The sequence below is a fragment of the Aphidius gifuensis genome, linkage group LG3 (genome assembly GCF_014905175.1).
Source record: "Aphidius gifuensis isolate YNYX2018 linkage group LG3, ASM1490517v1, whole genome shotgun sequence".
NCBI classification, from domain to species: Eukaryota; Metazoa; Arthropoda; class Insecta; order Hymenoptera; family Braconidae; genus Aphidius; species Aphidius gifuensis.
The window spans coordinates 8,804,198-8,825,290 of NC_057790.1; the positions used below are offsets into that span (position 1 = coordinate 8,804,198).

The following is a 21,093-nucleotide window of genomic DNA, read 5'->3' on the forward strand; positions in this document are numbered from 1 at the left end:
TATTATTCCAATGCCAATAGTAAAAACAAGTAAAAACTTATGTTAACGTGTGTTAACGTTAAATTGGTAAAAGGTTGTTTCTGATTGGTTTATTTTTTGCGGCTTATCTTAAATAAACCAATGAAAATTGATGATTTCTGTATGCTATACGACGTATACCGCATAAGTGGCGTGGGGCCCTGCGTTATTCGAAGCAACGAGAGAATCCTTTTAGCTGTAGAGCCAACTGTCCAGGTAAGAGAATAAATATATATAAAAAAAAAAAAAAAAAAGTAAAAATATAAAAAAAAATATTTTATTTTCATCATAATAATCTTAATTAAACATAATTTTGTGTTAATATTATTATTGTTCATTGATTTTTTTTTTTCAAGTAATTATTCGCATGACAATAATGACAAATCCGTTTCAATTCTACGAAAAAATAGAGATCATTTATATGCATAAGTGTGAACGAGTAAAAAAAATGATCAAAATATGTTAAACGTGTTGAACGCGAGTGTATTTTTATTTTTTATTTTTTTTAATTTATAAAATGTAATAATTAGTGATTTATTATTGAGATTGACGACAGTAGTGGCCGTGGTTTTATTTGTGTTTTTTTAAGATAAAACATAAATTCATATGCATTTTAATTTATTCCGAAAAATAAAATGCGTGATAAATAAAATTTCTTTTTTTTTTTTCTTTTTTTCTCAAGTGTTAAATATTATGTCAGTGTGACTTGGTAACAATAATTATATTTGAAAAAAAAAAAAAAAAAAAAATTTCTCGCTTTTTACCAAACATAAAACAGTCATCCATTGAAAATGGCTGCCTTATTTCATTGTTAATAATAACGTCATATAATTTGTCCATTGATATCTCAATAAATTTACTCTAATATTTTGCAGTAATGGCTATAATAAAATAAAGTGATATGTGTGTTTAATTATAAATAAAATGGCAGTATTAATATATTGTCAATAATATATTTGTAATAATTTTTAATATTATTACATTTTAGATATATCAGAATATAATATCTGTATGTGTGAGAGTGTGTGTGTGTGGGTAAATGTCGCACGCTTAGAAGCGTCCATTCGACTCCATTACGTGTCCACAAGGTCTGGGCATTTTTTTTTATTCAGGGATTTATATAATAATAAATTTATGTGTGCATTAATAACCCCCGACACAGATGCATATACTCCATAAAAAAATAAACAACAACAACAACAACCCCAACAATAAACAATCTAATTAACAACTAATGATTATTTCTTCTGTTTAAAAAAAAAAAAAAACAACAATATACCGTTTGTTGTGCCGAGTGAATTTGTGTTTAATTTTCGAATATTGGAATTCATAATTTTTTTTTTTTTTTTTTTTTACTCGGAATGACCATATATTATTACTATTATTATTTTTTTTTTTTTTATTTACCATCTTTGTTTGATAATGACGGGCAAGAGGGGGTAAAGTGGACAGAAGCATCAAGAAGGTGACATGAAGCGCTAAGGAGGGGAAAAGAAAAATAAAATAAAATAAAAAAGAGTAAAAAAAACGGCAAGATGCTGACAAAATAAGTGCGTACGTCGCTGTGTTTACACGTAAGCGTCGCCTCAGAATATCTTGCATTTTGTGCGCCATTTTTAATCTCTAATGTGTCTGTGATTATTATTTTATTTTAATTGGAAAAAAAAAGTACAAAAACACCACTGATTCTGTAAGTTTGATTGTTGTTTATTTTTGTCGATATGGGATGGTTGTTAGTTTAATTTTTAAATTTAGTTAAAATTTTGATAGGGTATTTTATTATATTTACTATTATTTTTTGTTGATATTATTATTATTAGTATTTTTATTATTATTATTTTAACCAGGAGGGGAATATTTGAAAGGACAAAGGGCGGATTTTTTTGGGGGCGGACACGAAGTTGATGCTCATGGGAAGGGATGGGACTAGGCTGAAAGTTTCCGGGATAAACGTTCGTGTGTGTCTTTCATCGCGTCAATCCTAGTACTTGAACGTTATTTTTTTAGTGTTTGATAAAATTATATATATTTTTAGTGTTATTTTAATACTTTCCAATTGGATTTTAAGGTATGATTGAATTTAATATATATTTACATTAAAATAGAAAACAAAATTAAATAATTTTCTTTCAGTCTATATATAGACATGTATGATTTGGAATGTGAAACACATGATTACTATGTGTATAAAAAAAAATAATATATATATTTATATATACATATATATAGTGTTTGTATGTAGTTGTGAGTTATTATGTCGGGTTAGAAACAAAAATGGCTGACTACTGGAATATACCAGTCAGCGTTTGCGCGCCAAAATTGAAAGCGCTGCATTGCTGTTATTGTAATATCATTATTATTATAATATTATTACTGTTATTTAAATATAAAAAAATACATTTTGTCATATTGTCATGCGAATTGTTACATTATTATAAAATTAATTAACAATGATAAATTAGTTTTAAGAATTTATTATTTGTTTTTTTTTAAAATATATATAATAAAAGTGTCTTTTTTATGCGATTATCGAATATATATTATTTTTTTTAAGAATAATCAATTTTGATGACTAGTTCTTTGTTGACAGTCGTCGCCATTTAACGTATACATTTGTTTGGATATAATGCTACTAAACTATTGATTATTTATACTCATGATTTTTATTATTCGACAAAATAATGATTTTTTTTTTTTTTTTTTTTTAAATAAAAGCTTCCTATGTGATTGAGAGCGTCCTGACGCCAACAGTTGGCTTCCGGCCATTCGTGAAAAATAAGTCCCTCTTAACTTTCGCTTTACCTTAAATGATAAACAAATACATAACAAAAATATATAACAAAAAGTGATAAAAATAAAGAAAAATAAAACATGATTTTTCTCATGTTGTATATTTCTTCAAATGCTTTGAAGCCAAAGAGTAAACTTATGACACAAATAATAACTGAATTATTATTAATATTTTATTTTCATATTTAAAAATATTACGACACTGTTCATAGTAATTATGCAGGTGCATTTACATCCGGGATATTGTTATTGTTAATTTCAAATTCCCTCGTTAAAGTTATTTATTATTATTTCGAAAATTTTAATTGTTTAATATTTTGAGGTTATAAAGCATTTTTGATATTACTCCAAAATCAAATTGTTTTTTTTTTTCTTTATTAAGTGAATTAAGTTTATTGTATTTTAAATGATTTATTATGATATTGAAACCTTTAAATACATGTCATATTTTAAACGAAAATTAACAATTACATATTCCTTTGAAAGTTTTTCAATTAAATTAAATTTGTAATTACACATAAAGACTATAATTACTTTCTTGAATTTATCAAAATCAAATTTTACAAAGTGCTGATAATCTTATCACACAAGTATAATTGTTTAAAAAGTAAATTGGACTATAATTGCAATTTGTTTTTTTTTTTTTTTTATTTACATTTTAATAATATATTTTTTTTATTGAGACTTGATTATTGCGCGAATTACTTTACCATCTGAGCAAGTCTCACTGTAATTATTGATTTCAGATTTTGTTTTTTCCCCTTTTTTTGCCCTTAATGCAAATTTAATTATTTAATTGATTGACATTCGTATGCATATTTAAAACAAAAAACAATCTATTTTACCAAAACGAGACTTTTGCTCATTGGGTCATAACAATATTGTCTTCATTTTAAATGTAATTGTGTATGTTTTTTTAAAAAAAAAATATCTGGTATTTTTTATTGTTAGATGAAACAATCTTTGAAAGTAGCAAGTTAAAAAAATAAATGAGTAAGTTGAGTATTCAGCATATGTACTTGCATTGACTAAACAACAAAGAACAATATTGTCTTGGTCAATGCATTTGCAGTTTTATTCCAAGATAAAAAAACCTCATTGAAACTTTAACATATGCTGTGAGAAGATAAATAGAGAAAGAAAAAGTGATAAAGTAACAAGTACCATGTCAAATAACTTCAGAAAACCGATCTATCTGGTTAGTTTCGTAAGAACGTTAAAACCTCATCGAGCCATTCTCTTACTGTTTATCAAAAAGAAAATAACAATTATACAAGTCTAATATAAATCAAATTTTTTTTTAAAATTTTAAAATTATCTTAATTGTAAATGTGATTTTGAATCTTTTCAAAATAACAATTTAAATTAAATTAAATGTTAATCTCACTTTTGATGTTATTGTCAAATTATGAACCATCTTTATTTGATGAAAATATTTTATATTGTATTATCATAAGAAAAATTTAAAATGAAAATATTTCACATATACTTTTAATTATAGGTTTTTAGATATAAATGGCTTTAATTTACATTAGTGAATTAATTGCTAACCAATTACTAATTTATTATATTTTTTTTATTATTATATATTTTAATAACTTCAATTTGAAGTTATTTTTATCTGTTGATTAATAATTGCTAATTATTTGTCTATTTAAAAAAAAATTAAAAATGAAAAAACGTATTTTTTTTTCAAATTTTCGTATTGTATTTTAATCAGGTATAAAAGTATATACATGTATTGTATTCCCTAGCGGTTGTTAAATATTTTTGGGGGGATGAACCGAGGTAATTGGTGCCGATAACTTTGCATGGTCCTTTTGACCACTGTCCTTCCCTTTTTTTATCTTAACTGATCTTTTTATTCGACCTTACAAATTGTCAGGTCATTTTTTTTTTTTTTTCTTAAAACCCTATTATTGTGAGAACAAATTTAAAACTAAATTTTGACCTTTTTTACTTCTTCAAAGATTGAAAAAGAAAAAGAAAAAAAGAATATAGACTGTCACTAGTTGTGAATGCAGTGTATTTTTTTTTTTATCTATTTTATATATATAAATAATACTTGAATTTGTTTTTAATAACAATGTATTTGCAAAATTGTAGTACTATTTTTACGTTATGATTATTACAAGGGGACACACATTGAAGGTCATAAAATTAAGAGGGGAATTACACCAGCAAAGAAGGGGGTTAACTCAATATTTCGCGCAAAAGCCGGCTGCACATAGCAGACATAAATTGCAGCGTGGCAACGACCCTTTTCTTTGGTTCCACCCTAAGGGTTATAAATTACTTTATTCCATACCGTATGGTCCCGTATTTTAGTGTCATTTTTATATATATAATGATTTTTAAAAACTTTACGTTCCTCTGTAAAATTTTCAGATAAGTTTTCCGAATGGAAATATAATTGATTTGTTGATTGAAAAAAAAAAGTTGAATAGGTATAATTAAACAACTTTGTACATGTAATTTTTTTTTCCTCATTAGCAATTCTTTTTTTTTTTTTGTATTTACACATTGTAAAAACATGAATAATTTTAGAGTTGATAATAACGTTTGAAAAATTTACTGAAAAAAAAAAATAATAATCATTATTAAAAATTCTAATAAAAAATTAATTAAAAAAAGGGTTGTGTTGGCATAAAAGTATGTGGTGATTACTGCGCACAGTCATATCCTTTCACTCGTGAAGGATCGTTTTACCTCGGTTTGTATCGCATGGCCTCGGTTATAATCGGCTACTGCGTCTCTTGGCAACGCGAATAAAACCTCAAACCTCACCTTTACCCTCTCGTCTAACTTTTTTATTTGTTATTAATAATAATATTAATAATTTTTTTTTTTTTTTTTTTCTGTTTTTTTCTTATCTACATTTCTTGAATCTTCGAATTTGTTTTTTATTTTTTAATACTTATATGGTTAATCAAATATTAACCATAATCTTGCTTTTTAAAATTTTATTCTCGCATCAAATAACTTAATATTTCATTATTGATTGTCCTCCATCTGCTTTATTTATTTTCTATTTTTAATATACCAGTTGATAAGAAAGCAATTTTTGACTACCACCTTTCAGACTATCTTATTATATCCGTTTTTTTTATAATTGTAAAAAAACAAAAAAGAAAAAAAAGTTATATGTTTATGATGTTTTCGTATTTGTTAGGTCAATCATTTTATTTATTTTTAATATTTTATATATGTAAATATAAGTAAATTATAAATTCAAAAGTTGATTTTTAAAAAATGATAATTCTTTTTTTAACGCTAGCTTATTTTTCTACCAAATATTTTGTATCTACCACGGCCCTGGGAATGCGGGGTTTTTATCGCCATCTCACTCTCGTCTTATTGACCCGGACCCGGTTCTCTCCTCCTCTCACTCACTCTTCGCGTTATATCCTCTCGCGTCCTCCTAACGCCAGTTTTCAGTTTCCCCTTGTTCCTCTTTTACCTCTTCTTTCCTCCTTACTCGTACAACCAAACCAACCTCCTATTCCATAAAACCTTCGACTCATAGCAATATATTCTCATTAATTTTGTTTTTCAAATTTTTCCATCATTTTTCTTTTATTTGAAAATGTGCATATATTATATATAAAACGTGTATGTTTATAATGATATTCATATATTTATATTATCTATTTACACCACTATTTATATTATTTATTAATTTTTGTTTATAATATCAACACCAAATCAAAAAATATTTCAAATTTCGCTACTTTATATCCAGCTAATTTAATTAATAATAATAACAATAATCAAAATAGAGTAAAAATGAACTGCTCCGAAACAAAGCCAGATGTTTTTTTTCTCCGAAAAAAGGCGGCAAACTTGTAAATTCTAATCCGTCGATAAAACAGATATGACCTCGAGCTAAACTCGGAAGTGAAACTCCAAAAAAAAAAAAAAAAAATTATCGAAACAATAGAAAAAGGTGGTTTAAAAAAGTCTATTGTCCTCTTTTCAACCATATAAAATCCCTGCCTAAAAGTTGACCTCGGTAGTTTCAAGGGTAGAACCCTTCTCCCTCTGCAAGTTATTTTTTTTGTTTAAATTTATTTTTTTCTCTCCTCTGCCCCTCTCTCTTAGTCCCTTGTCGTGCTTGGCGCGCAGTCATAATAAATCTCATTTTTTCTTTTTTTATTTTTCCCCGCTTACACACCGTTCTCACATCTAAAATGTTGGGGCGGAAGCAAGGTTCTCCTTTCTTTGGCTCTCAATTCCTTCGGTCCTTTTCATTGGTTGTCAACCAGCGTTGCCACGTTTTTTTTTTTCGTTATAACTTACCCTGCAATCCCCACCACACATTTATTGCCCGATCTAAACGGACAGTCCTTTGTGAAGTGCCTGGTGAAAGCTCGACGTGGCAACCTTGTTCATTTCCCCCGCTATTTAATTTTTTTTCTTTCACGCTTGTTGGCGCCTCTCATCCCTCAATACCCCTCTTTGCCAGTAATGTTGCTATCGTCTCCCCTGTATCAGCATTGGCCAACCTCGAGAAAGAACGTAATATAATAAACCGAAACAAATATGCGCACGCAACTTATAATATCTCTCTTCCCTTATTTCCCTTATATTCTCCCCACTTTTTACTGGCATCGTTAACCGCGTTGTTCCCGGGCTTTTGCCTTTATAAAAATATAAAAATATCAAATTATTATTTTTAATAACTTAAAATAATGAAACATATTATTTTTAAAATGAAAAAAAAAAAAACATTGCTCAAAATAAGTAAAACTAGTTTGAGTTTTTTAAAAGAATAAAATAGAAAAAAAAAATGAGTTTTTTTTCAGGCAATTTAGAAATTAGAAGGAAAGTCAGATGGGGTTGCTTAACGTTGTTCGGCACAGAATAAAATAGTTGGGGTATAAAAAAACCACATAAATAAAATTATAGTGGGGATATGAAATAAGTGCGGCAGAGGTTTAGGGTCGAGGGGAATTATAAAAGAGGGGATATTAGAGTGAGAAAGAAAAGAAGGGGCAAGCCGGCCCCTTCCCCTCATGACCGCCACCCGCCTCTTGCCACCGAACCTTGCCGAACGAACGTTGAGCAGCCGTTGAGCGTAGCGTCGAGTAGACCGCATCCCAAAGTATAACGTACGTACGGTGTGTTTTCTCTTTTTCCGTACATATTTATTTCCATTCACAATAACGCGATATTTATTTTTTTTTTTTCTCTTTTGCCTCTTTATTTTTGAAATATATATTATATACATACATATGTAAATATATTGGTGTACCATTACCTATTTCAACATACATACATTAATATATTATTATTTAACAATAATACATGTGAGTACAAGAAGATAATAACAAGTAATCATACTTACTAAGAAAAAAAAAGAAAACGAATAAACAAGTTATTTGCCGGGTGAATTTATCAATATCATCGTGTTCAATTTACAAAACGTGCTACTACAGTGTTACTGTTGTCTTACAACTGTGTGTGTTTGGAATATTATTACATTTGAAATAAAGTAAATCAGTGCTACAACAATATATTGTAAAATAAAAATATACATCTGACGTAATACAAAATTGTTTTAAAAGGAAGGAAGAAAATATTTAATACAACGTTTTGCTGGTGAATTATTATTTAAAATTTATTTAACAAAAAAAAGAAAATAAAAAAATTAAGGGAGCGAAAAATAAAAACGAAAAAATAAAAAAAAAAATAATAACGAATACGAAGAAGAAACGTAGCAATTCCCTTCCCTTCCCACTGTGTTCTCCTATCCACCACCCCACCCCTGCTGTTCGCGTCTCGACAATCTACCGGTGACAAAGTGGTGTGCATGTGAATATTCCTCATTTAATTATTATTTTTACTTTACCTAGAAAGTCAATTTCATTAAATAAAATTAAAAATAAAAAAATTAACTTTTTTGGATCTTTGTTAAATATTAGTATAAAATTTGACTAGCATTTTTTTAAAATTATTTTTTCATATATACATATATTTTTGTGAATGTTTCTTCCCATATACATTATTGTATATACACACGCGTATGGAAAATACACATACACATAGTAAACGGGCGTGCATATTAAGTAAGAAAAAAACCCGCGAGGGTGCGCGCGTGTTGATGTGTCCAGTGGTGTGGCCGTAGTAGCCTTAAACCATTGGTGAGTGTGGCCATTTTTTTAATTTTTTTTTTCTTCTTTTTTAGGAATTGAAAAAAAAATCTTGTTTTTTCGTTTTTTCGTTTTTTTTTTTTTTTTTTTTTCTTCCCCTCATTCGTTCGTTCAAGTAGTTTAATTAGTAGATATTATTTTTTTTGATTATCAAAAAAGTAAAAAATAAAAAAATGGAGTAAAATAATTGAAATATACAAGATTTCGATTTAAAACAAAAAAAAATGAAAATTAAATAAAATAGGCTTTTTTTTTCTTTTCGTTGGTATTTTTATTTTTTATTTTTTCGCTTGAAAAAAAAAAAATTATACAGGCAGTTTGATTAATAAAAATAATAATCTCGACATTAGACGAGATATTTTATATAGATAACAAAAGTGATTTCGTTAATCGTTGGAATAAGCGCCCTGGTGTCAGGGTGATATTGTAAGACGGAGACGTGCGTGACATGTCGGAACATCACCGCGTCGCCGCGGCAGCTGCAGCCAGTGGCTGGGGAACGCCGAGCCCTGGTAATCGTGAAGATGGTGCCTGGTGGTCAGGTTTGAATGCCGAACAACAAGCAAATCAACAACAACAACAACAACAGCAACAACAACAACAATTACAACAAGCTCAAGCACAACAACAACAGCAACAACAAACGCTTCATCAACATTTAATGAATCAGCAAGCTGTTGTTGCTGCACAACAACAAGCGCAACAACAATTGAATCAACATCATCAAGATATCGTTAGAAGTACAGCAGCAGCAACACAACAATTATTTTCATATAAAATGGCATCTAGCTTTCAAAATCCAGCAACAACTGGTGCACAATCAAGTCCAGTATCAACATCATCACCTGGTGGTTGTATGAGAGGTGGTTATGATTATAGAATTGGACAACAGCCTGGTGCTGGTGCTAATCAAGCTGGTAATGGTGGTAACGCTGGACAACAGCAACAACAGCAGCAGCAGCAGCAACAACAACAAAATCAACAAGCTGGTGTACAACAATGGTGGTATGCCGGTGGTGTTATGGATGCTGGACAAAATAATATTCATCAGATGCAGGGTGCTCAACACCTATCAACACAAACGTCTAATCAAGTTGCAGCGGTATGTTTTTATTTAAAATAAACCATCCAGAAAAATAACGAACAAATTTAATAACAGTATAACTCGAATATTTACTTCAATTATTTATTGAAACAAACAATATTTTTATCATTTTTTTTTTTTTTCTTTTAAATTGAATAAAAATATATATCTATCATCATCTTAAAATTGCTTTTATAATGAAACAATATTTTCTTTGCAATATTATTTTGCAAAGATAATTTTTAATTTAAGAACCACTTTTTTTTGTTCAATTGAGTGTGTGTATGTGTGTATCCATTTTCTTTTCTCTTCACAACTTGTGCTGGGGATGTTGAGAAAGATTCTTTAACAAGGAAGAGAGAAAAAACAAGATTCACTAATTTTCTTGCTCCAAAAAGTAAAAATACCAAATAGCATGTGATACCAAATATTGACAAATATTATTTAAAACTTTATTTACCATGAAAAGTAAATATAAATATATATTGAAGAAAAAAAAAAAAGAATACATGTAAATTGTAATTGGGCCTACTGGTCGTTTTTATATTGTAGAGAGGTAATACTAGGGCCCTCGTGGCAGTGTGTTCCTCTTCTTTTTTTTTTCATCTTGGTCATTTTTTTTTTTTTTTTCTCCGTTTTTTATAAATTGTATTTCCCTCGATGCCCCGATGGATCGCCTCACGGGCAAGGTGTACAGGGGCCCCAGATACCGGTTATTCCCTCACTCGGGGTCAGCCACGCTTCTTTCTTTTCTCATTCTCTCCGTCTCACTTTTTTTGTTCATCTTGTTCCCTTCTATCTCCTACATCCAGCCTTCAGGACGCTCTTGTATCTTTTTATGTTATTTTTTTTATTTCAAAAATTCTGAGCGTCTTTTCACCTTCAATTTAATCTTTTCATCAGCTTATTATTATATTTTCCAATATATTATTTTATTAATTTTTTTTTTTTTAAACTTATTTAAAAAATTTCGGAGTAAAATATAACTAACATTGTAATTGTACAAAAAATTAGTTTTATTTTTGAAAATTAACAATTTTTTTTTTCATCGTCTTCGGACAACAAAATTATGAAATTAAAATTCGATTTTTATTAAAACTATTATTTGAATAATTAAAATTTTATGTTTCATATGAATTTATTATATATATATAATACCAAGTATTTTGGACTTTCTTCTTGGACTCAACAGCCCGTTACTTCGTTTTATTCTCTGTCTCATTTTAATGGACACAAGCTGTTTCTCTCCAACAACGCCATCGGCGTGTGCGGCCGCTATTGATTCTGGTTAAAGCCGGGTCGTGCCCGCGCGCGGTTCGCTGCCTCTTTTTTCCCCCCTGCGTCGCGCCGATTTTCCCTCCTCAATATACATACCATTATAATTAAAAATTAATACCAAAAAAAAACTGCTGTCTGATTACCTTTTTCCCCATATACAAAATTCCATGTCAAACATTTTTTTTTTTAAATTAAACAAAAAAAAATATATATTTATTAAAAATTTATAGTTTTTAATAAATTAATTAATTTTTCAACAATTTGATTGATTATAAATTCAAATGTTTGAGGATTTATCATGTGAGTCATTGTCAATGACAGCGTACTTATTTATTACAAGTTCACCAACATTATAAAATTCAAAAAAAAAAAATTCCAAAGTTTATTAACATATATGAAAAAAAAAACTTTATTAATATTTGTCATCGAGGTGAGAACGAAGAAAAAAAAGATTATTATTATTGATATATTATTATGAGTGTGTTACATTTAAAGAAATGTATGTATGAGATATTTTTATTGTTCCGTGACGAATGTCGTGGCTTTGTAAAGTCAAGGTCGTTCATTTATGTCCATCAACCCTATCAATCATAACGACAATATGTCAACACCTGGATATTTTTTTTTTATTCTAACAAACACTTTATTATTCCCCATGAAGCTTTTTCATGTTATATTTAATTACAAACAGCTGATCGTTTTCATATTTTATAAATAAATATATTTTTTTTTTTATGATTCAGGTACATATAAAGAAAAAAGTATATACTGGTTTTAATTTTTCATTTCGACCTTCTGAAAGCTTTCAAAGCCATTCAAAATTGATTAAAATACAAATTAATTGTAATATCACATTAAAATTTATAAATAATTATAATCATTGAATTACGTTTCACTTGAATAAATATTATTTTTCGATAATCGATATATTGAATATATATAAATATAAAAAAAAGACACTTTTGTTATAATTTTTTACTTGGTATTATTTTAAAACTAGGAAAGAAAAAAAAAAAAGATTTTTATTTATTTATTTGATTTTTATTGTTTCAACAAATAGCATCAGATACAACAGCTGCCACAACAAAATAATCTTCAGCAAAATAACGCTCAGTTAAACAAAATGCCGAGAGGAAAAACGGCAAATGAGACAAAACCGAGGGGGCGAATGACCGCGTATGCCTTCTTCGTACAGACATGCCGTCACGAGCACAAGAAAAAGCATCCAGATGAAAATCTTGTTTTCCAAGAGTTTTCCAAGAAATGTGCTTCGAGGTGGAAGGTAATTATTACACCAAAAATAATCATTTTTCAATTTTTTTTTTCATCTCAATTATTAATTAACTATTTTTTAGTACTATTGTACTATTAAAAAAATTAATCAAAAATCTTTATGGATTACTATTTCTAAATTGTCTCAAAACTTAAAATTTCGTCTCGGGACTTGATTTTTTCAAAAAAAATAAATTTTTTAAAACTCATAAAATCCACAATAGTAACATTCATAATAATAGTACTAATAATCATTATTATCCATCACTTTCGAGTCGTAAAAAACTCGACGATAGTAGTAATAAAACCCCAGTAATAAACAGAAAAAAAAAAATTGCATTTTTTTCATTTATTTATTTCTTTTTTCATTCTTGAAACATTAAAAAATAAAAAAAAAGCAATATAATTCGGTTTTTTTTTTTTAAATATATTATTTGCGGCTTTCTTTTTAACCCACCTGTTTCTTGATAATGATGATGTAATGACAGGTCGACATTATTTTATTTTCTTGGCAAATAAAAAAAAAAAGTAAAAAATCATTTACTCTTTTTTAAAATTAAATATATAATAATTTAAAAAATAAAAATATGAATAGGCTTGGTTCACTTTCTATCGACTCAGTAGAGGGTTGGAAATGCCTCACCCGTTGTTTCTGTCTATCGACCAACTCTCCAAGTCTACCTCTTTCCACCCCTCGCTATCCATTTACCACCCCTTTTGGTTCCCCTCTCACAAACACCCCTTTTACTGTGCACCAGCCATTACCAATTTTCTCCATCTTGACTTTATATCCCCTCTTTTTTAATAGTAAAAAAAAAATTGATCGCGAAGCAGACATAAAACATAAACCCTTATTTAATAATATAATATTTTATATTTATTTACAATTTTAATTAAAATGTAATTTATTAATTGGTTTTTTTTTTTTCTTATTTACTGTTTTTAGACAATGTCTGATAAAGAAAAAAAGCGTTTCCAAGAAATGGCTGAGAAAGACAAGATAAGATACGATGGTGAAATGCAGAATTACACACCACCCAAAGGTGAAAATGTAAAAGGAAGAGGAAAAAAACGTAAACAAATCAAAGATCCAAATGCACCCAAGAGATCATTGTAAGGATCTAAATAAAAAAAACAGAAATTACTAAAAATCTTTATAAATGTCAGTTAAACATTTTCTAATTGTTTTTATTATTTAAAAAGGTCTGCATTCTTTTGGTTTTGCAATGATGAACGTGGCAAGGTCAAGATGCTAAATCCTGAATATGGTGTTGGTGATATCGCCAAGGAATTGGGAAAAAAATGGTCTGATGCTGATCAAGAAACTAAATCCAAATACGAAGCAATGGCAGAAAAAGATAAAGCTCGATATGAAAGGGTATGTTACTGTTTTTTAAATTTATTTTTTTTACTAACAAAGTTTTTTTTTTTTTAAGTATAATATTAAACTAATTTATCTAAATAAACCATTTTTTTTAAATAATTTTTTTGATCATCAAAATATAATATAGTATAATATAATATAACATAACATAACATAACATAACATAATAATAATTAACAATGAGAACAAATCTCAGAGAACAAAAAAAAAAAAGCTTCTATAAAAATAATCCGGTCTATTGCTTTTAAATGATAATAAGCATTTATTAACATGAAAAACTAAATTAAAATTTAATAATTTTGGGTGACTAACAAAACTAATTTATAAAATTAAATATTTTTATTAAATAATATAATAACTAACAAAAACATAATTTAAGTATTAAAAAATATATATACATATATATAGATATTATTGCAAAAGTTAAAAACTAAATTAAAAGCATTAATTTTTTTTAATCGAGAAATATATAACTTTTTTAAAGGAATCGACAGCATACAAGAACAAAAAAGAGAAAGGATTGGAAGATAATTTATGATCAGAATTTCGATAAATAAGTCACTAAGCAGTAGAGAGTGCTATTCTCGCGAGGGAGGAATGAAAAAATAAAAAAAAAAAAAATACGAAAATCCAAAAAAAAAAAAAAAAAAAAATTAAAAACAATAAAAACCTTTGAGACATGATATTATAATTATAAAAAAGAAGAAAAAAAAATACGATCAAAAATCATCAATCGGCGTGAGTAGCGAAAAGCTAATAAAAAAAAAAAAAAAAAAAAATTATTAAATAACGATTAATTATAATATAATTAATATTAATTAAATAATAATCTCAAAATGATAACAAGACGAAGAAAATAAAGAAAGAAAGTGTTTTCAGAAAATGAAAAATTTGTATAGTCAGAATTGTCAAAAAGAATCATCTTTTATTTAAATAATGAGAAAAAAAGAAAATTTAACTTTTTTTTTTTTTTTTTTTGTTTATTGTCTTGTTGTGTTCTTGTTTAAAACTCGACAATGAACAATACAAAAATATTAATTTTCGAAAACATTACTTTCAATTTTCTTCGTTGCTTCACAACTTGACATCGTATTTCAAAAATTCACATACAAAAATGCTTACAGCAAAAAAAAAAAAAAAAAAAAAATTAAAAAAAAAAGTAATTATTGAAATTAAAAAAAAAAACGTCAAATGTGTCTCACATAAATGTGTGCCTGGCGGTTAATAGTGGAACATAAAAATTTTCATTAAAGGATATGACTGCGTACAAAAAGAAAATCATGGATGGTCCGAAAGTGGGAGCAACACCAAATGCAATTAAAAACGAGAGTGAGGAAGATGCTGAAGAAGATGACGCTGAGGAGAATGATGATTGAATCGCAACATTATAATAAATAACGACAAATTAAACATCTCTAAAAATTGATAATAATTTTCATAATTTGTTTAATTCCAATAGAAGCATGTCAAATAAAAAATATAAAAAATAAATAAAATATTGTTAAAATTCAAATAATATGGATTAAAAAATAAAAATAATAATAATATTAATAATAAAACTCACTGTGTGTACATACACCATTGGCGTACTTACAAAAAAATTTAATATAAACAATTAGCATTCGAAATAATAATGATCCATCTCCTTATCTCTTGCTCTTCCTCAGTATTTTATTTCCACCGAAAAACTTAAATAATCTTTATTATATTAATTTTTGTATTTTTTTTTTTTTTTTCCTTTTTTCTCCCAAGTATGTCCTCTCTATATCTCTCCATCCCTCTTAACTCTACCATCAACGTCCTTTTTCATTATGTTAATTAATAAAAAAAAAATAAAATAAACAATTTTGATTATAGATGATGGTAAAAACAAAAACAAAAAAAAATAAAAAAATTGTGTGTGCATGTGTGAGAAGATTATTAAGTTGTAAAAGACGGTGAAAAATAAAAAAAGATAAAAACGCTAAGTAACGAGTGAGAGCTTAATTGTATGAGTGAACATTTGTATTTTAACATAATGATGGTAAGAATTAAAACAAAATAGAAAAAAAAAAAAAAATCCAAGGAATAATAAACAATTAATTGAAGTTAAATTGAACAAACCACAATATTATGTCGGAAAATGTAAAACATCGAGAAGAAAATAAATAAATCTTATTGATTTAGAAAAAAAAAAAAAAAAAAAGAAAATTTTGCACTTTTTTTTTTTTTTTTGAATTTTTCTTTCCTATTTGTTGATTATTACTTTTTTTTTTTCCACTTACTTTTTTTTTTTTTTTTTTTTTCGATTTTGACTAGCCAACTTGAAGAATTTGCGTGGGCCTTAAAAGCTCAAAAAAAAAAAAAAAAAAAAAAGAATAAAATGTGCGTATGACTTTAGTTATTACTCTGTATTTGTTGCAACTTTCAGCTACATGATGGTTAAACAGTTGTAATTTTGCGAGTAAATTCAATTATTGTGAATTTAAAAAACGCGCACGTGTGGCTCACATTTTTATTAAGTGAATTTCTTCATTATATATATATATATATATATATTTATATTTTTTTTTAATTATATCATAATTATCACTGTGTTTTTTCTGTAATATATATGTTAAAGTGTTAACATGTAAAAAAAATAAAAAACAAATTAGTTTAGTAACGTTTCATCTCGTCATTGTTTGTTGTCATCCAATTTCACAATAACGAGTAAAAAATTTAAAAAATAAAATTTATAAAGCTTTAGTAAAATAAATAAATGAATAAATAAACGTGCAAATTAAGGAAAAAATGGTAACGAGTTAAAAAATTTTTAAATTGTTTAAAATTGCACGAAAACAAACAACAAAATCCTGCCAAGAGTCATTTTGCCAGGTAATAAACTGTAATCTAATAAGTTATTATTTGTCATTTCTTATAAATGTTGACATTCCTAGACTTCTAGTTGTGTACAGATATCTTCCAATTATGATAAATAAAAAAAAAACGAATAACGTATATTTAAAATAATGAATGTCAAGATGAAATGAATTATTATAAAAATAAAAAAAACAATTATCATGGAACAAGGAAATAAAACGTCTTATATTATTTATACATATCTTACAAATAACAAAAATTTCTTGTAACAAAAAAAAAACGGGCTACTTAGTGTGAGTCCGGTCAACCAAAAATTCCTTTCCTGTTGCATTTTTTTTTTTTAAACACGTCAAATGTTTTTTGGTTTGACATGATATTATTTTCAAAATGACTAAGTTCAGCCTGTAAAATATATATCCAATACTAATTAATTATTTAAAATATTTAAATTAAAAAAAACTCTACCTGTTAATTATGACAGTAATAGTTAATAGTATAAAAAAAAAAAATAGTTTTTTTTAATATTTTCACAGGGATTAAATAAAAGTTTGTTCGAGAAAAATTTAAAATAAACGAAAAAAAAATTATAAAAAATAATTTCTATATTAACAATGAACAATTTTTATTAAATTTTTTCAAGAATAGTACACCAATTACCCTGATCGTAAAAAATTTTTTCAACTTTTGAATTTGGTAAATTTTGGCATAATTTAATAAATTCACTTTCTTCAAATACATGATAATAACGAAGATATTCACCGCCACCTTTTCGTTTCCATGGTACGAGTACATCACTGTGTCGAAAATTCGTACGATTTTCATGAATGTTAAGGGTTAAATTATCAAAAATTTTTTTAACATCTGTTGAATGATTGTCATTGGTTTTTTTTGAATTGAAACGAAGATATGTTGAATCCTTGGAGTCACGACGTTGCTCTTTAGCCCAAACGTAGATCAAACATTTTCCTCCGGGTCTTAAAACTCGAAGAATTTCTATAAATGCATTTCGTCGACGATCAGGTGTCGAGAGATGATGAATAACTGCTATACAAATTGCAGCATCAAGAGAGTTTGATTTGAATAAAAGTTGGAGACAATTCGATAGCAAAACTTCTCGTGAACGTTTTTTACATATGTCGAGAAGACCAGAGCTTCGATCACATCCAATCTTTAATAATAATAATAATGATTTTTTTTTTTTTTAAATTATGAATTAGTTTTTAAAAATATTTAAATTACCATGAAAATTTCTGGTTTTTCTATTAGATATTTTCCGTTACCACAGCCAACATCTAAAACAATACCACCAGGTTGAATATTTTCCAAAAAAGATGCAACATTTGGCCATTTTTGGTGTCTTGTTTCAGAAAAATGTTCAGCTATTTCATCATAGACCTATAGTACACAAAGATAAGATAAAAAAAATTTACAAGTAAGATGGAGTAATTCATTGTTAAAGTATTTTAAAATATAAATTACCTTGTGGACATAGGAATTTTCAAGTCCAGGAGCAACAGAATTATCAATTTCTTCATTAACATAATTTTTTGAGTCACAATATTGAGGATAATTGCACTGACAATTACCTCTTCTGACTTTTCTAAATGTTAGAGATATTCTTGTGCCTCTTTCTTTGGTAGTTAGACCATCGTCATCATCATTAATGACATCATTGTGTCTTGGAGAAATACCATGAGTCCAAGCATATCGTGATTCACCAGACATAATCAACAATGATCGAGCTGGTAAGGCCAAGGAAACTTTTTTATTGTCTTTTCTAAAGTCCATGACATAAGTTGCTCCCAAAGAAAGAGATAATATTGGATCTTCAAAAACACTGTGAGTATCAATGTGAGGTGGTATACCTTTAAATAAGATATAAACAATATCAAGTAATTGCAACAAATATTATTTTTAAAAAACATCATTTTATAATCTTTTTTTTTTATTTCAATACCTTGGCCTGGTTCGTAATGATTTATTGTTAATTGATCATAAACTAAATCTCCACAGTGTTTTTTTATAAATACTCCTGATATAAAATTTAATTCTTCTGGTATTGGAGCAATTGGTTTATCAACATCAACTCGATTTGTATCATAACAAAATTCATAACCAAAATGTTGAACTTTTCTATGTTTTAGATGTCCAGAATATTCATCATTATTCCAATTTAGTGTGTCAAGTATTTTTGACTCTTCATCGGGTGTTACAAAATCCAAAATTAATCTCAATCCTGGTGGAGGATCCAAGCTTTCTGTCTCGTTTTCCAATTCTGGAACTTAATATTCAAAAAAAAAATACTTAAATTAATATTATTTAATTCAATAAATAAAATAATAATTTGCTTACTTGATTTTGCAAAAGCTAAATATAAAATTCCATTATGAAAATCATTGTTTTTTCCATGTATATTGTTGTAGACATTCGAAGCTGTTTGTTCATTTTCAAATTTAACAAACGAATATGATTTACCAGGTGGCATTATTATGATAAATTTATTTGTTATTTTTTCTAATATTTCAATAAGTACTTCTCGTTTTAATCCGGTGACTAAACCTCCGTTACATATTACCAAATTCTTGAATTTAATAAAAATAAATTATCTTAACATCACTATATTAAAAAAAAACAATTATGGTTTGTTGTTTTGAGTGCAAGACTACAATTTCCGTGGCGACAAAATTTTAATTTTTATAACTGATTTTGAAATGTCATTTTAAGATACATTTTATATTCAACGGTCGATATCTCTAGTCTTCTTGAAGATACCTATTACATTTCTCTTGGCCATAATTTTTTACTTAAAAAAAGCCCATAAAATTTTGTCGCCACGATAATCGTAGAATTGCCGTTTTTAGATTATCACCTGTGTTGGTTCATCACAACAAGTTATATTCATATCTTTTGCAAGTCTATGAAATGCTTTTTTTTGTTTTCCGATGCATTTACGTTTATTTTTCACTTGATTATCATCCATTTTTACAGTTTTCTATTGTTTTTTTATTTGAAAATATTAAATAAATGAAGGAATGGACAGTGAATCAGTGTCTCAGTGATGGGGAGCGTTCGATAGCTGGGTAAGCTGGCCGAGGCCAAAAATCTGGCCGTTTTTTTATCATAGTTTATTTTATATGCTTGTAGTGCCAGCACTGCTCCATTATAATTCAAAATATTTGAATGGGTTTTTCTCATAGTGAGTTTTCGATTTATCAAGTTGTCATTCTGTTGGCCCAGGCCGAGGCCCTCGGCCAGTGTTGGGTAGGTATGATACCGGTGTATCATACAGCAGTATCATACACTGTATCATACATCTCCATTATCATACGCCATGTATCATACATTAAAAGAGCCTCTACATTTTACTTTTTAAACTATTTTACTGACGCCATTTTGCCTAATCCACCATTGTACACATATTTTGCGCCCAAAAGCAATATGTCAACATAATATGTAATTTCATGAATTTATTAATATTTATTGGACACAATCAACGACTAATGATTGTATATATTTTATTTAAATAATCTCAAAAATTATTATAAAAAAATGAGATAATACACCATCACATGATATGTGGGGTAGGAGGGTTTTGACAGGTTCTAAGGAACATCATGGAATGCCAGGCAATGCCAGGAAAAAGTTCCATTAGCTTGCAAAAAAAAAAAAAATAAATACAGTTATTACGAGATTATAATCACACAGATAATTTAACATTACTCAATATCACAAATATATTTTCCCTGTTGTTTTCTATGAGGAACGTATTATATTGATCTGGGAAACCTATTTGCCAAGTTGACATCTTTTTCCATATTGGCATACTTTAATATATTCAAGACGAACTCATTAGCTGATTTTTTGAAAGTAGTCATAATATTAACTGTTCAATTATTTTCTCATATAATGTTTTAATTCTCATAAAATTTTTCATACACGTTGATGAATTTATTTATTATTTATCGTTGTCGAAAAAACAGTTTGACAGCTGTGTACAGTGGTGTGAGTGATTTTAATAGATCATTTACTTCATTTTATAAAAAAAGAGGGCACTTTCAACTATCATACACTTTATGTAGTATCATACGTATGATACGTATCATACGTATGATTGTATGATACCCCGAAAATCGTCGGATTACCCAACACTGCCCTCGGCCAGCTATCGAACGCTGCCATGGGTAATTCGACGATTTTGAGGGTATTATATAACCATACGTATGATACGTATCGTATCTTCTACATGAAGACATGAACTATGAAGTGTATGATCA

At 27.5% G+C, this 21,093-nt stretch overlaps 2 protein-coding genes across 8 annotated transcripts; one reads left to right on the forward strand and one right to left on the reverse strand.

The window, feature by feature from the left end:
• Positions 1 to 675: 675 nt before the first annotated feature.
• LOC122851875 (high mobility group protein DSP1-like) lies at positions 676 to 16,037 on the forward strand. Of its 6 annotated transcripts, none has more exons than XM_044151370.1 (6): positions 676 to 1,708; positions 9,311 to 10,062; positions 12,383 to 12,604; positions 13,541 to 13,707; positions 13,798 to 13,972; positions 15,232 to 16,037. In XM_044151370.1, exons 2-6 carry the CDS (start codon positions 9,409 to 9,411, stop codon positions 15,352 to 15,354), a joined length of 1,341 nt encoding a protein of 446 aa, XP_044007305.1. In that variant the 5' UTR covers positions 676 to 1,708; positions 9,311 to 9,408; the 3' UTR covers positions 15,355 to 16,037. The 6 variants fall into 6 exon arrangements, with proteins under 6 accessions (XP_044007305.1, XP_044007306.1, XP_044007302.1 ...); XM_044151371.1 differs by lacking the exon at positions 676 to 1,708 and adding an exon at positions 7,849 to 8,951 and having other exon boundaries at positions 14,463 to 16,037; XM_044151367.1 differs by lacking the exon at positions 676 to 1,708 and adding an exon at positions 7,850 to 8,951.
• A 1,379-nt stretch (positions 16,038 to 17,416) lies between these two features.
• LOC122851861 (alkylated DNA repair protein alkB homolog 8-like) lies at positions 17,417 to 19,881 on the reverse strand. Of its 2 annotated transcripts, none has more exons than XM_044151348.1 (6): positions 19,689 to 19,881; positions 19,172 to 19,400; positions 18,777 to 19,100; positions 18,299 to 18,684; positions 18,059 to 18,214; positions 17,417 to 17,987 (listed from the first exon to the last, which is right to left on the reverse strand). In XM_044151348.1, exons 1-6 carry the CDS (start codon positions 19,797 to 19,799, stop codon positions 17,445 to 17,447), a joined length of 1,749 nt encoding a protein of 582 aa, XP_044007283.1. In that variant the 5' UTR covers positions 19,800 to 19,881; the 3' UTR covers positions 17,417 to 17,444. The 2 variants fall into 2 exon arrangements, with proteins under 2 accessions (XP_044007283.1, XP_044007284.1); XM_044151349.1 differs by having other exon boundaries at positions 17,423 to 17,987; positions 19,172 to 19,435; positions 19,689 to 19,787.
• Positions 19,882 to 21,093: the final 1,212 nt, after the last annotated feature.